Source organism: Alosa alosa, chromosome 15 (assembly GCF_017589495.1).
Source record: "Alosa alosa isolate M-15738 ecotype Scorff River chromosome 15, AALO_Geno_1.1, whole genome shotgun sequence".
NCBI lineage: Eukaryota > Metazoa > Chordata > Actinopteri > Clupeiformes > Clupeidae > Alosa > Alosa alosa.
Window position 1 is genome coordinate 21,246,602 of NC_063203.1, and position 13,942 is coordinate 21,260,543.

The 13,942-nt window shown below is 42.8% G+C and overlaps 2 protein-coding genes and 1 long non-coding RNA gene across 4 annotated transcripts; all 3 read left to right on the plus strand.

The window, feature by feature from the left end:
• The first annotated feature begins 3,300 nt into the window (after positions 1 to 3,300).
• On the plus strand, positions 3,301 to 8,593 carry LOC125308745 (odorant receptor 131-2-like). 2 transcript variants are annotated; one of them, XM_048265323.1, is made up of 3 exons: positions 3,301 to 3,450; positions 3,765 to 4,121; positions 8,376 to 8,593. In XM_048265323.1, the coding sequence occupies exons 2-3, from the start codon at positions 3,778 to 3,780 to the stop codon at positions 8,392 to 8,394; spliced, it is 363 nt and encodes a 120-aa protein (XP_048121280.1). In that variant the 5' UTR covers positions 3,301 to 3,450; positions 3,765 to 3,777; the 3' UTR covers positions 8,395 to 8,593. The 2 variants fall into 2 exon arrangements, with proteins under 2 accessions (XP_048121280.1, XP_048121279.1); XM_048265322.1 differs by lacking the exon at positions 8,376 to 8,593 and having other exon boundaries at positions 3,765 to 4,843.
• Positions 8,504 to 9,611, plus strand: LOC125307887 (odorant receptor 131-2-like). The gene is made up of 2 exons (XM_048264019.1): positions 8,504 to 9,178; positions 9,582 to 9,611. The coding sequence occupies exons 1-2, from the start codon at positions 8,504 to 8,506 to the stop codon at positions 9,609 to 9,611; spliced, it is 705 nt and encodes a 234-aa protein (XP_048119976.1).
• Positions 9,612 to 11,064: 1,453 nt separating this feature from the next.
• On the plus strand, positions 11,065 to 13,557 carry LOC125308622. The gene is made up of 4 exons (XR_007195929.1): positions 11,065 to 11,681; positions 12,397 to 12,687; positions 12,778 to 12,919; positions 13,090 to 13,557. It is a non-coding gene; the product is annotated as an uncharacterized LOC125308622 (long non-coding RNA).
• Positions 13,558 to 13,942: the final 385 nt, after the last annotated feature.

Here is a 13,942-nt window from a genome sequence, read left to right on the forward strand (position 1 = left end):
GCTGCTGTGTGTCTTTTCTCCAGTTGTCCACTGGTGTATCGCCGCGGCGTCACAAGACTGGTGGCCGCCTTGCCCGGAGGACCATGATGCAAGGGCCCTGGTGGATGCCGCACTGTCAGCCCACTCCCAGCTGACGCGTGATGTGGGGAGTCCTACAGTTTCGACGGCGGCCCCCTACGTTTTCAGGGGTCAAGATGACGTCTGTGAAAGACCCCCTTTTAAATTCGCGGCTTGTCAAGGAGGTCCAGGAGTTGCTTCTGAAAGGGGCCATCTCAGAAGTACCGCTGCACGCACGGCACACTGGGTTTTATTCCAAATATTTTATTGTGCCCAAAAAAGACGGAGGTTACCGGCCGGTCCTCGACCTCAGGCCCTTGAACCAGTACCTCAAGGTGCTGCCATTCAAAATGGTCCACGTTGGAATAGTGATTCGTTCCATCCAGGAAGGGGAGTGGTTTACGTCTCTGGATCTAAAAGACGCGTACTTCCACGTCCCTATCTGCCCAGCACACAGGTCCTTCCTCCGCTTCGCCTTCCAAGGCAGGGTGTTCCAGTTTCAGGTCCTCCCATTTGGCCTTTCACTGGCCCCCAGAATTTGTACTCGCGTGGTGGCACTAGCCCCTCTGCAGGTCCAGGGCCTAAAGATCCTACCGTACCTGGACGACTGGCTAATTTGTGCCCCATCTCAGGTGCAGGTGGTGCACGACACCAACACGGTTCTGACCCATATCCAGGCCCTGGGTTTCACGGTCAACTGGAAAAAGAGCAACTTGCAGCCCCGCCAGCAGGCGGATTTCCTTGGTGTCCTCCTCGACTCGGTCAGCATGACGGCGTCTCTCACTCCACGGAGGGCAGACAGCTTGACCGAGGCTCTGACAGGCTTTCGGCTGGGCAGACTGGTCACCGCCCACAAAGTCTAGAGGCTGTTGGGCTTAATGGCCGCGGCAGCTGCGGTACTGCCATTGGGCCTGCTGAAGGCACGCCCCCTGCAGTGTTGGTTCAATGCCTTTCAGCTCCACCCGAGAGACGACAGGCATGTGAAGTTGCGGGTGTCTCCTGCTTGCATCCGAGCCCTGCGTCCTTGGACGGACAGGAGGTTCTTACTCCAGGGTGTTCCACTGGGGGGCCTTCCTCACAAGAGGCAAGTCATCTCGACAGACGCTTCTCTGACAGGCGGCGGAGCTGTCTGGGAAGGGCTGTCAGCGAGGGGCGTGTGGCCTCCCTCCTGGACGTCAGAGCACATCAACGTCCTCGAGCTGAAGGCCATCCATCTCGCCCTGCAGAGGTTCCTGCCAGGGTTGCGAAGCCACCATGTTCTGGTGAGGTCAGACAGCACCTCGGCGGTGTATCATGTCAATCACCAAGGCGGCACGAGGTCCTGGCGGTGCCTCCAGGTGGCGGAGGAGTTGCTGTCATGGGCATGGCCGCGTCTGGCTTCAGTGAGGGCAGTACATGTTCCAAGTGTGGAGAACAGGGCGGCCGACATTCTCTCCAGGACGGGCCACTCGGGGAATGGAGATTGAACCCAGAGGTGGTCAGCCAGGTCTGGGCTCAGTATGGGACTGCACAAGTGGACCTGTTTGCGTCGGCAGAAACGACTCACTGCCCAGAGTGGTACTCTCTCGTGGGACAGGGAGGCAGTTTGGGCCTGGATGCTCTGTCACAAGACTGGCCGACAGGCTTGTTGTACGCTTTTCCTCCATCCCCTCTTGTACCTCAGGTCCTGCGGAGGATCAGGGAGGGCCAACACACAGTTCTGCTGGTTGCTCCACGGTGGCCGGCGAGGCCTTGGTTTCCAGACCTTCTCCGGCTCCTGCGGGGTCAGCCATGGCAGTTACCCTGCCGGGCGGATCTTCTGTCACGAACAGACGGGCAGATCTGGCATCCGAACCCAGGTGCCCTGCGCCTGTGGGTTTGGCCCCTGCAGAGTTTGCATTGAACAGCTAGCTGAGTCTGTGCAGGAGACTCTGAACAACGCCAGGGCTCCTTCTACTAGAGCTTGCTATGCACTCAGGTGGAGGATCTTTTCGGATTGGTGTGCCAGCTTGGGTCTTGAGCCAGCGGTTTGCCCTGTGCCACAAGTTTTGCGCTTCTTGCAGTCCTATTTGGATCAAGGCAAGGCGGTCAGTACTGTGAAGGTTTATGCCTCGGCCATTTCAGCCTTTCACCAGGGTGCGGATAACAGGCCCTTGGGTAGGCATCCACTGATTGGTCAGTTTTTAAAAGGGGCCTGCCGGTTGCGTCCAGTTCGCACTTTGCGGGCACCAAACTGGGATTTGCCCACCGTTTTAATGTCTCTTACTGAAGGCCCGTATGAGCCCATTATTATTTTCAACACATTTGTTTTAAGAGTGCAGCTGACCCTTGAACCCTCTAGTTTTGCAATATTTTTCACATTAGATCATGTGGCCTACTTCTCAACCTTTTCATAACCCCCCAGAATATGCTGCATGCTCCCTGCACTTTTCTACCCACAGACATAATATGAAATACAATTTTAGCTTTACTGCTGTGCTTTTAGATTAGATTCAGATTGGAGTCTTGAGTTGGAATAATGTTACTTCTCCATCTCCAGCCATAGGCCTCTGAGACCAATGGTGAAAAAAAGAGACGGGCATGTCCAAAATCTCAGTAGGAATAAGCTTTTGGTTGTGATGATTATAGACTTTCCGTCAGGTTTTGGGTCACGAAGATAGGGCCCTTAAATTGTTAATTCTAATGTTTTTGTAATGTTTATTGATTTAATTGTAAGTTGCTTTGAACATAGGGGTCTGCTTTGAACTTTGAACATAAACAAATGTATACTGTCCAATTATACAAATATTTAGCAAAATATATACACAAATATTTGCAAAGAATATGAGTTTCTAAGATAAAATGTTAATCCATCCAGTAAATGTGTAAATGTGTTTTGCAGGTGATAATAATTAAAAAAGGCTGTGTAAACTGAATGTGAAGTTCTTCATTCCAAGATCGTAAAGAACACAGCACCAATCTAAGACTGTGCATTTTATTTATATATATATATATATATATATATATATATATATATATATATATATATATAAATATATAAAAATGTTCCTGTCAATGACATGAACAGTCTTGAGATCAGCTGATCAATACCATGGGATCCCCTCAAAGAACTTAAAAAGGGATGACTTTCCACGGCTATACGCGAGTGGGTCCTGGATCAACAACAGAACAGCTACCTGACAAAGTGTAAAGGACTGATAACATTTCATGCCTGTACCTTCAGTATTCTTCTCATATTGTAATGAATGAATATGATGAGATGTTTGTCAATGCTTATTGTAATTTTTCAATTGTTATGCATTCAGCTTTGCATATGCATACCTGACCTGCTATGTAAGGGAGAGGGACGTCAGAGGCATTCACAGTGCCACAATTTCATCAGCTGGTTTAATCACTTTGGTGATTGTGGAACAAGTGAGTGATCTGTTATGTCTGTGAAGATAAAGAAAATTGCTTGTGAACTCACCTGTTAATTTCTGGTGAATATCATCCATGTTGCATATTGTATGTTTCTAAAATGTTGGAAAATGCACTTAAAAGACCTGTCAAGGCCTGACAAAGCCTAAAACCTATTTACATCATTTAAAATGACAGCTCTTGCTTATTCTGTAAAGCTATCTGGATGATAAAAAGTGTTATGTAAATGTAACATGTTTGTTTGTTTGTTTGTTTGTTTGTTGGTTGGTTTGTTGGTTTATCTCATTTAATTTCTCATGCTGTCTTCACAGTAGGTGGCAAGAGATGAACAGCAGCAGCAATGCCCAGCTGCTGAAGAGCAATGACCAGACGTATCTGAACATCACCATGTCCTTGGTACAAGTGCTGGTGTGGCCCTTCATCTCCATCAACCTCTTCATGTACTTCACCTTCCGGGCCAAGCAGACCCTCCGGGTAGAGCCGCGCTACCTGCTCTTCGCCCAGACGCTTCTGGCTGACTCGGCACTCTTCCTCATGACCAACTTCTCTGTAATCACCATCAACCAGTACCGGCTGCTGCCCATCGGCTTCTGCATCCCGTTCCTCATAGTCATGTACACTTTCAACCAAGTGTCACCCAACGTCATCGTGGCCATGTGCCTGGAGCGGTATGTGGCCATTTGCATGCCACTACGGCACGTCAACATCTTCTCCCCAAACCGGACTCTGATTGTCATAGCCATTGTGTGGTTAGTGAGCTTCATAAAGCCTTTCATTGATTTCCTCATCCTCCTCTCTGTGGTTTCCCAAGGGTACTTCAAAAGACTCAACTTCTGCTATTATGAAATTATGCTGTTGGCAAAGTGGCACATGATGCTGAGAGGCAACCTCAACATAATGAATTATCTGGCCATTTTAGTGGTCTTGCTGTTCTGCTATGGGTCAATCTTCCGTGTTGCCCGACGGGCGTCAGGTAAAGATAAGAATGCGGCAGCAAAGGGGCACCGGACACTGCTGCTTCACCTGTTGCAGCTGTTCCTGTGCACTTTAGAGATCATCTGCCCCTATGTGGAGGCAAGGGTCATGGAAGTTGATGTAGAGATATATCTTATCCTGCGCTACTTTAACTTTTTGGCATTTACCATTCTCTCCCGGGCAATTATTCCCTTGATCTATGGGTTCCGAGATGAGAAGTTTTATGCTGCAATGAAAACCTATGCCTGTAAGCGGAATCATGTTTCATCTCGTAAATTAAATTTGACACAATGTGCCAAATGAAAAAAAAGAGCCTAAGAAGAGACAGAGAAGTCTGGGAAAATTCCCTTTGTGTAATGTGCTTTTGAACAAAACACAAAAATTATGGAATACTGAATATTGATGGAAAAAACAAGCAAACAAACTGTATTCTGTAATCATCACATCTTTCAATAAATTTGTTTTCCTTTTTAAAATTAAAAAGGGTCCCATATATAGCCATTTTCTAAAATCGTTTTATTAAATGAACCACAAAATGTAATACATGTCTTATATGTCGGTATGCACATAGGTCTTGCCACTAACACTTGTTTATCTGAATACTGTTTTAATGTAGCTTAAGAATGACCCTGGCCAACCATATGACTTCCTAAAGTAGCTATTAAACCTTTTAGCCACGTGAGGTAGATGAAGAGTTCTCTCGACACACATTCCAGAGAAGCACACACTGTGAGTAGAACAGAACAAGACAGGACCCTTACAATGCCACGCAGCATCTGGTGTACATGAGGTATTAGGTCTATCTGTCAGATGTCCTCCTGCTCCCTATGCTTCTCTCTTAGTGCTTGAGCCAGTACAGACCCCCTAATTTTGGTCAGTCGGTACCATTCAAAGGGAATAAGTCTCATAGTGATTTTTGACAAGGTATACCACCCTAGAATTAACAAATATGTGATAGCATTGCATTTGGGTAGCTGCTTGTGTTTAATCAGCCTTTTTATGTCCATTGTATGTGGATGGATATCTTTCTGGTTAATAGGCTAAACATTTAAATAAATATATAGTCCATAAAATTTTTATAAATAGCCCCACAAAACATCCACAGCTGCTTATTTACATAAAGTCAATATTTGTATTGCAACTTAACTGAAATGTTATGTATAAGTATGTAAATGAGCCATTATCTACTGAAATATGTAATAATTTGCATACATTTTAAGCACAGAAACCTTAACACTGGAAGTCAGGTTCAAAATTCTTATTTTTGGGGGCCAAGCAGCGAAGCTGCCAGGACCTCATTGTGTTTCTACATTTTCCTATTATTATTATTATTGCAATGGGAGTCTATGGCAGCCTATAGAACCGTATGGTAAAAAGTTGGGAAATTTGGCACACTAATTGGGGACGGTCCCATGATTCATGTCACCCAAGTTTCATGTCGGCAACTCGAACCCTCTAGTGCCACCAACAGGCCAAAGTTGGACGTGCGTTCATGCACGTAACTTTTGACCTGTTGGTCCGATTTTCAAAAGTCAGGTATTGTTGGAATCCTTGGACCAAGCCGAGTTCAACGCACCCTATGACGTCATGATGGATTTCCGCCATGATGGATTTCCGCCATGATGGATTTTCCGCCATTTTGGATTTCATCAAAAACACTTAAAATGTATCAGGGGTCACATAATTTCTCTGATTCCCACCAAATTTGACCCAGATCCTCTTCAGACCAAGCCTCACAAAAGTTATCACTTTTTGTCTTCGGAAGTATTACCGTTCGCCCGTAAAAGCCAATCAAAATTTCTTGTGAAGCCAAACAGGAAGTGAGCTCATATCTCAGCAACCCTTGCATGTAACTTGGTACATTGACTCATGACCCCATCAGGAGGACCCTCAAGAAATTTGGTGACCTTTGACCTCTAGGGGGCGCTGTAATTCACAAACATGCCTTTTGGCCTGTAGCTGCTGCTGTGCTTAGAATTAAATTGTACTAGTGGTGTCTGGTAATACTGTGAAAGGTCCTTAGGTCAACTGAGGGCAACTTGTCACATCAATATAATTTATTCGGCCGCCATAGGTCACAAATTTCATCTGATCTTCACCAAAATTGGCACAGACCATCTTCAGACCATGCCTTGTCACTTCATTTATTTCTGTAACAATTGATAGAAGCGTTCGCCCGTCACATCCAATCGAAAGTTGTGGCGAAGCCGCCAAACAGGAAGTGAGCTCATATCTCAGCAATCGTTGCATGTATCAAAACCAAACTTGGTACATGGACTCATGACCCCATCAGGTGAATGCCGAAGAAATTTTGTGACCTTTGACCTCTAGGGTCACTGCAATTAGCAAAAATGCATTTTGCCTTGTAACTTCTGACGTGCTAGATGTGAAACTTGCTTTGACAGCTTATGGTCATATGTCTGATTGCAGCATTGAGCTAACAGCATTTTGTTGCCATGGTTACTCCGGCCTATCTGCTTGGCCCCCTCATTGCTGCTTGCAGCTATATTTATTTTTCATTTTGGACACATTAGAGAGAAATGTTATTACGGTGGGTGTTTTGAATTTGGGTATTTTGAATAGATCAAAATACTTCCAACAGCCATTAAATAAAAAATGTATTATCACCATTTTCACAACTCTGAACCAGACATCTCCACTTAAGTTGTACTTACAAATACTAACGTTTCCAGTAATACTCCTATGCTGGAGGATTTTATAGAGGAGGTTGGTTTATACTGTATATCAGTTGTAACCTGAAGTATGAAAGGTTCTGGACACATATAACATTGTTTTTCAGCAAATATATGAAGACATTCTCAAAAATACAGCATTTTAGGAATAACGTTTCACTCTAATATGTCAAAATGAAAAACAAAAAGAAGAACCTTTTGAACCTGACTTTATCCAATGTTAAGACTTATAAGATTTTCCTTGAAATGTATGCAAATTAGTGCATATTTCATTAGATAATGATACATTTACATAAACGTATAATAGACATAAACAGGGTGATAACACACAAAAAGCTACTACTGTATCAATGCAATGCTATCACTTATTTTCTAACTCTAGGGTGGTATAGGCCTACCTTGCCAAAAATCACTATTAGAGTTGTTCCCCTCAGATAGTACCGACCAACCCCTCTAGCTCAAGGGCTAGTCTTTATTCATTAAGTGCTATACAGTGTATATGTATATACAACAACATATAGTATTAGGCTATACAGTGTATATGGTGTACAACAACAATACATTTGTTTGTAGGAAATCTAAACTCTGCATCTGCATGATAGTAAAATCTGCATGATAGGTATGGGTTCTAAGTTGTAAGTAAGTTATACATGTGACATTGTCTATCAAAAACAGAAGGGCATACTTTAAAACAGCAAAATAAACTTGATATACAAAGTATGAGATTCAACTACCCATTGTCTAACTGCCACACGTTGCTGTTCTCCACATACCCCGCCCCTACCCCAAACACAAACACACACACACACACACACACAAAAAAGGAAAAAATCTATCCAAGATGGACATGCATACGTGTGTTATTATGGCCTGAAGTCCACCTCTACATACATATAATAAGGGAGGCCTTTCCTCCGGGTGTCTGAGTCAGGATATTACAGACGGTAAAGAACAGGTGGCTCAGATCCAGAGACGCACAAAGCAGCTCTTTCTGCTTTCTGTGTTTAAATGAAAGCTTTTAGACTTTCATTTAGATCTTTACTTTATATTCATTAACAAAAGCTGTTGATTACTGTTTTAATGTTCTGGAATCTCTTCTGATGCATTCATTGTCATTAAGCTGCTTTGTTTTTGTAGATCATAGGTTACTCATATATTAAACATTCATGCTGAGTTAATGGCTCAAGTATGTTTTAAAATGGTCATCCATTTTAGGATAATGTGTCTTTATTTTATAATGCTTTATGGTTTAAGATTTCAGAGACATGTCTGAAAACAGCAGTGAACAGAAGATCCTGAAAGGAAATGACCCGATTCGGCTCAACGTGACCACAGCCCTGGTGCAGATCCTGGTGTGGCCCTTCATCTACATCAACCTCTTTATGTACTACACCTTCCGCAGAAAGCCGACTCTCCGGGCAGAACCGCGCTTCATGTTCTTCGCCCAGACGCTGCTCGCCGACTCGGCCCTTTTCCTAATGACTGATTTTGTGGTTGTCACCATACATGTTCACCTCCTGCTGCCGCTGGGATTTTGCTTCCCATTCGTCGTCATTCTTCACACACTCTCCCACGTTTCGCCCACCTTCATCACAGCTATGTGTCTGGAGCGCTACGTGGCCATCTGCTTCCCTCTGCGGCACGTCGATGTCTTCACCTCGACAAGGACCCTGTTTATTTCAGTCGTTTTGTGGTTCCTGTGTTTTCTGCGTCCATTTGTCGACCTGTGCATATTTTCATCAGCTGTTTCCAAAAGCTACTTAAACGGATGGAATTTTTGCTATTATGAAATTATCCTGGTGAAAAAGGGGCACATGGAACTAAGGGGCAATTTGGTTATTTTGAACTACCTAGTGCTTCTGGTCATTCTGTTCCTGTGTTACGTGGCCATTATTCGTGTTGCTCGGCGTGCCTCCGGTAAGGACAAGCAGGCGGCCGCCAAGGCCCAGAGGACCCTGCTGCTGCACCTCCTGCAGTTCTTCTTGTGCACGCTGGAGGTTGCGGGTCCTTACATTGAGGCCAAGGTCGTACAGATTGATGTGAACATATTTCTGATTGTACGCTATTTCAATTTCTTGGCATTCACTATTCTGGGCAGGGCTGTGGTTCCACTTATCTATGGCTTCAGAGATGAGAAATTTTACTCTGCTATGAAAAGTGTTGGAAAATGTAATAAGAGCAAAATTAATTTTGTTAAATAAAAATATGCTACATGACGTGACTTATGAGAAATAAGGTGGTGAGTTAGCCTAAATAAAGATTTTATCTTTTAAATTATTATAAGCATTATTAGCAAAGCTGCTAAAAAAGTAGGAAACAAACGCATAGGTTCATAAAATTCACTCATAACACAGTAGGTTGTTGTTTTAGGAATGCGCTATAGTATAATGTCTGAGCTCTCAACTTCTGTAAAATCAAAGCTTTAATGTTTTCACTACATTGTTAATTGTTCTCTTACAGTATGTACATATTTCCTGGATGCGGTTATAAGTTAAGTCTGTGGTGTAAGTCAACAAAGGCCATGCACATCCAAACAAAAGTTTAAGTAAGTAAGTATATATACTCTTTTGATCCTGTGAGGGAAATTTGGTCTCTGCATTTATCCCAATCCGTGAAACACACTCAGCAGACAGTGAGGTGAAGCACACACTAATCCCGATGCAGTGAACTGCCTGCTACAACAGCGGCGCTTGGGGAGCAGTGAGGGGTTAGGTGCCTTGCTCAAGGGCACTTCAGCCGTGGCCCACTGGTCGGGGCTCGAACCGGCAACCCTCCGGTTACAAGTCCAGAGTGTGACCCATGTTATTTGACTGAGGGGCCCCATTCAGATTTCAGGAGTGAATAACATCCCTCATATATGTATATGATTGAAGGGCCCTATTAAGACATAGGGCAATTCCATGCAATGGTCATCCTTACCATGGAAACTGTTGTTAAAATGTTCATTTAGGTCTATATTTTATTGTTTGTAACTGATCTGATTGAATTTGATGGAGAATTACACTCTTTTTAAATCATAAATATGGTGTGCAACCATACAGAAACATTTTTCACATGGTAATATTATGCATATTTAAAAAGTGGATAAATGGACTTAAGGTTCAAACACATTGTATCATTTGACAAATTCCAAATTGACAAGGGAATGGTAGAGCAATGTGTATACTCAGCATGCCTTTAAGAGCACAGCTCCTGACATTTGTAAGGCTTTTGTTTTTAAGTCAGCAAGTTCCATGGCCATGTCACATCCATAATGTTTTACAGGAAAAGTTTATGCTACACATACAGTGTTGATGCGACAATGTCCATAGTGTCTGTGCAAAGCTGATTTATATCAATGTAAAGTGTGATGAACAAATTGTGCCCCTTTCTTACTTTTAAAACCTTTAATGGTGCGTTATGGATGTGACGTTATGGATGCTACATAATGTGAATTTACGAGACTGGAGACTTTATTTTACCTCAAAGCCTATAAACGTCTGTTCTGGTGGCATGTCAGTTTCAACTCATTTCACCTTAGTGTTTACAATTGACATTTCAAAGATTATTAGGCTGATCAAAACCACAGGGAGGCCTCGCCTAAGCATTAGCAAAACAAACATAATATTAAAATACCTCCAGTGATTAGCCTAGCCATAGCCTATTTTCAAGTGGCCCAATAACGAAAATCTGAGCGATTATCTTCCCGTAACTGTCATATTGTTGTTGTACAGTAACTGGATTATCGTGTTAGCTGGTGAAAATGGCTGACTTTGCAGTTAGCATAGCAACCTCCTTCTGTTGCAGATCTGTTCAGCCTCCCGTTCACGTCTCCTTAACACAGTTTAATTAAGTGTGCTTGCTGAAAGCAGCACACTTATTGTTCTTCTTAAAGGGACATTCCACCAGTGGAGACATGAATATGTATTGAAAGTGGGTCATATATGTAGTAGAATAGTAGCATACATTTCTAATTTGGTGCCTTCTTGACCGAGAAAAGGCAGAAAATTACTTTTTAGTGCTTGTGGATTGCAGACAACAATCCCCATAGTGCATTGCAATGCTCAGCTCCGCAGGCCACTCCCACTGTCGAACTCAATTGTTCAACTCCGCCCATAATCTGTCAACCAAGGCTCGACCGTTGAGCTCCACTCTACGCTACCTGGAAATCATTTCAAACAATTTCTAGTGAAGACTTAGTTTGTGAACTCATTAGTGAATTACTCCTCGTTTGTGTTTCGAAATGGTGTGCACTTGCATGTTACCGGGATGTTCAGCCAGCACAAGGAAAATACACGGAAGTAAATTTTTATAGATTACCCAAAGAGTTGGAGTTGTGCAAAAAGTGGCTACGGGCTATCAATAACCTGAAGTTCGGAGAGGACACAGCCATTGAAGCACTAAAACATCTGACGGTGTGCAGTCTACATTTCAAGGCAGAAGAACCCCTTAAGAGTGAAGAGACCCGCGCTTGTGAAAACCGCAATTCCGTCAATATTTACCTTGCCAGATGATGTCGACGAACAGCCAGGAACTTCTGGAACTAGCAGTGCTAGCTGCGCTAAACGCATTTGCCTGGAGGTAAGGTTTTTCTGACTCGACTCTACTTCTCGACTGAACACACTGATATAGTCGTCTGCTGTAAAGCAGCACATCTCATATGATTTGGCTGTTTATAAAGTAAATATCTTGTATGTTTTGCCTCGCTAACTCCACTCGTCAGCAACGAGGAAGCAAAGTTCGCAATGTATACGTTAGACAGTTATGAATATCGTGTCCATTGTGTGTTAGCTGCATAAGTTTGCTATTAGCGATGTAAATCCACCATCTTTTACTGTGTTAGTATGACGTTATTCAAATGTTTTTAACGTTATTGAACTTACAAGAACAGTTTGTAAGTAGCCTAAATAATATGATCTCTAATCATGGCTGCAGTGGAGGCTAATCGCAAGAAAACACAGTTTATCCACCACTGAATTTCAGAAATAGTTTATCCACCACTCAATACATTCAATGCACTTCCTAATAGTGTGTATGCACTCAGGGAACTATCTACTACTAGTAGCCATACCACTTGTAAACAGTAATCTTCACCATTATCATATATTCTGAATGTCTTATGTATTAAAAAAACAAACAAACAAAAAAAAACATCCAGTAGCACTTTTCCTTACTGCAGTTTAGCCTACCCACCTCTTATTTCACCACTACACCTATCTTTAGTATATCTAAGACTACTGTCTGATTTAAATTAGTGGAATATAGTTTGAAAAGAATCCTCTTGTTTGTTTTATAGTCACCATGCCCAAGTACATCTGGCCTTGATACCAGTGCCAGCACCCTTGAAGTTGGTGAAACGGGTGAAAGGCACTACAAAACAGGTGGAAGTGCATTCCACACCATGTGGTCAATGAACATCGATGGACTGACACGGATGGAAAGCGGCATCACTGTGACCATGCTCCTCTAACAGCTGAGGAGCAGAAGAAGAGGATGTGGCCGGTGGCATATCAGGACCTGACGTCACTCGTCTTTGATAAAAGGCTTTTGAAAGATCTTCAGAAGATGGCCCTCTTCAAACATACTGGTAAGAACTGACACCCTTTATACCCACATGTTTTGAACATATCCTATTGAACATGTTTAATTAGTACTATATATTCTCCTTTTCACACAGGGCCACTGGAGATCTTTCACAGAGCTCTCCTGAAGTACCTCCCTAAATGCCAGGCCTTCTCCTACGAGGGAGAGGGCCTACCTCGCCATCATGGAACATAATGAGAACATTGTGGCACGAGAACAAGCCACCACGGCAACAGGTGTGTTTTCATGTACTCTAAATACTAAAATAACCATAAGTAGCATGTTCACAGCTAACTCAAAATGCATACTTTGCTGAAAAGTTCATTCTATTCCTGTGGAGAGACGTCTACTAGTCAAATCTTTATTCAGGCATCTGTGTAATCATTATAATCCGTGTCATTTATAGGAGAACCACGCGTCAAGCAGGTCTTCTGCAAAAAGTCAAAGCAATGGATAGTCAAGAAAATCTATAAGCCACACACCACCAAGTTCATCCAGACACTAATTGAGAAGGTCATAGAAAACAGACGCAACCCAAACATAACATTCAAGGACTCAACCGCTTCACTCACCCAACCACAACCTCCTTTGCCACCTAACATTGCCCCTGTCCCAAAGCCGTCAAAGAAAGCTGCAACATCATCATTCAAGAGCCGCTTCTGAGACGTCAGCTCTACATTAACCCATTCCTCACAAATATTTTGTAATATTACCATGTCTTATGTCTTTGTCTTATAATATGGTCTTTTGACCTTATCCTTGCACTACCTTTACCTGTTTGCACTGCCATTGAGCACCTTACTATACATACTCAATCACAGGGTCAATACCTCTTTTTTTATAGTGTGGATCATTTTGTTTGTGTGTTTTGATGTTCATGACACAATTCTTTCTTTGTGAATAAAAAACAAAATGTCACTCGTGCTCTCCTGTCTGCCTTCAACAAAGTTTAGCATCATAAACTTGGAAGGAGGTAACTGATATGCAACAAGCTTATAATGCAATGTATACTTGTAATACTTAATAATTTATAGAAATTATAGGTATGACCACCATTCTGTTGTCATCTGAGGCAACAGTAAGTAGCTAGGTAGTTCCAGTTTTGAAATGTTGGTCGTTCAATAACTCGAATACACTTGGAGCAACACTACTAAGAAAGAACTACAACAACGTACATTTTAAGCATTTAATTAAATAACTATATACAAACAATACAACTGTTGAATGACTATATACAAACAATGAAACTATAGCTCCTC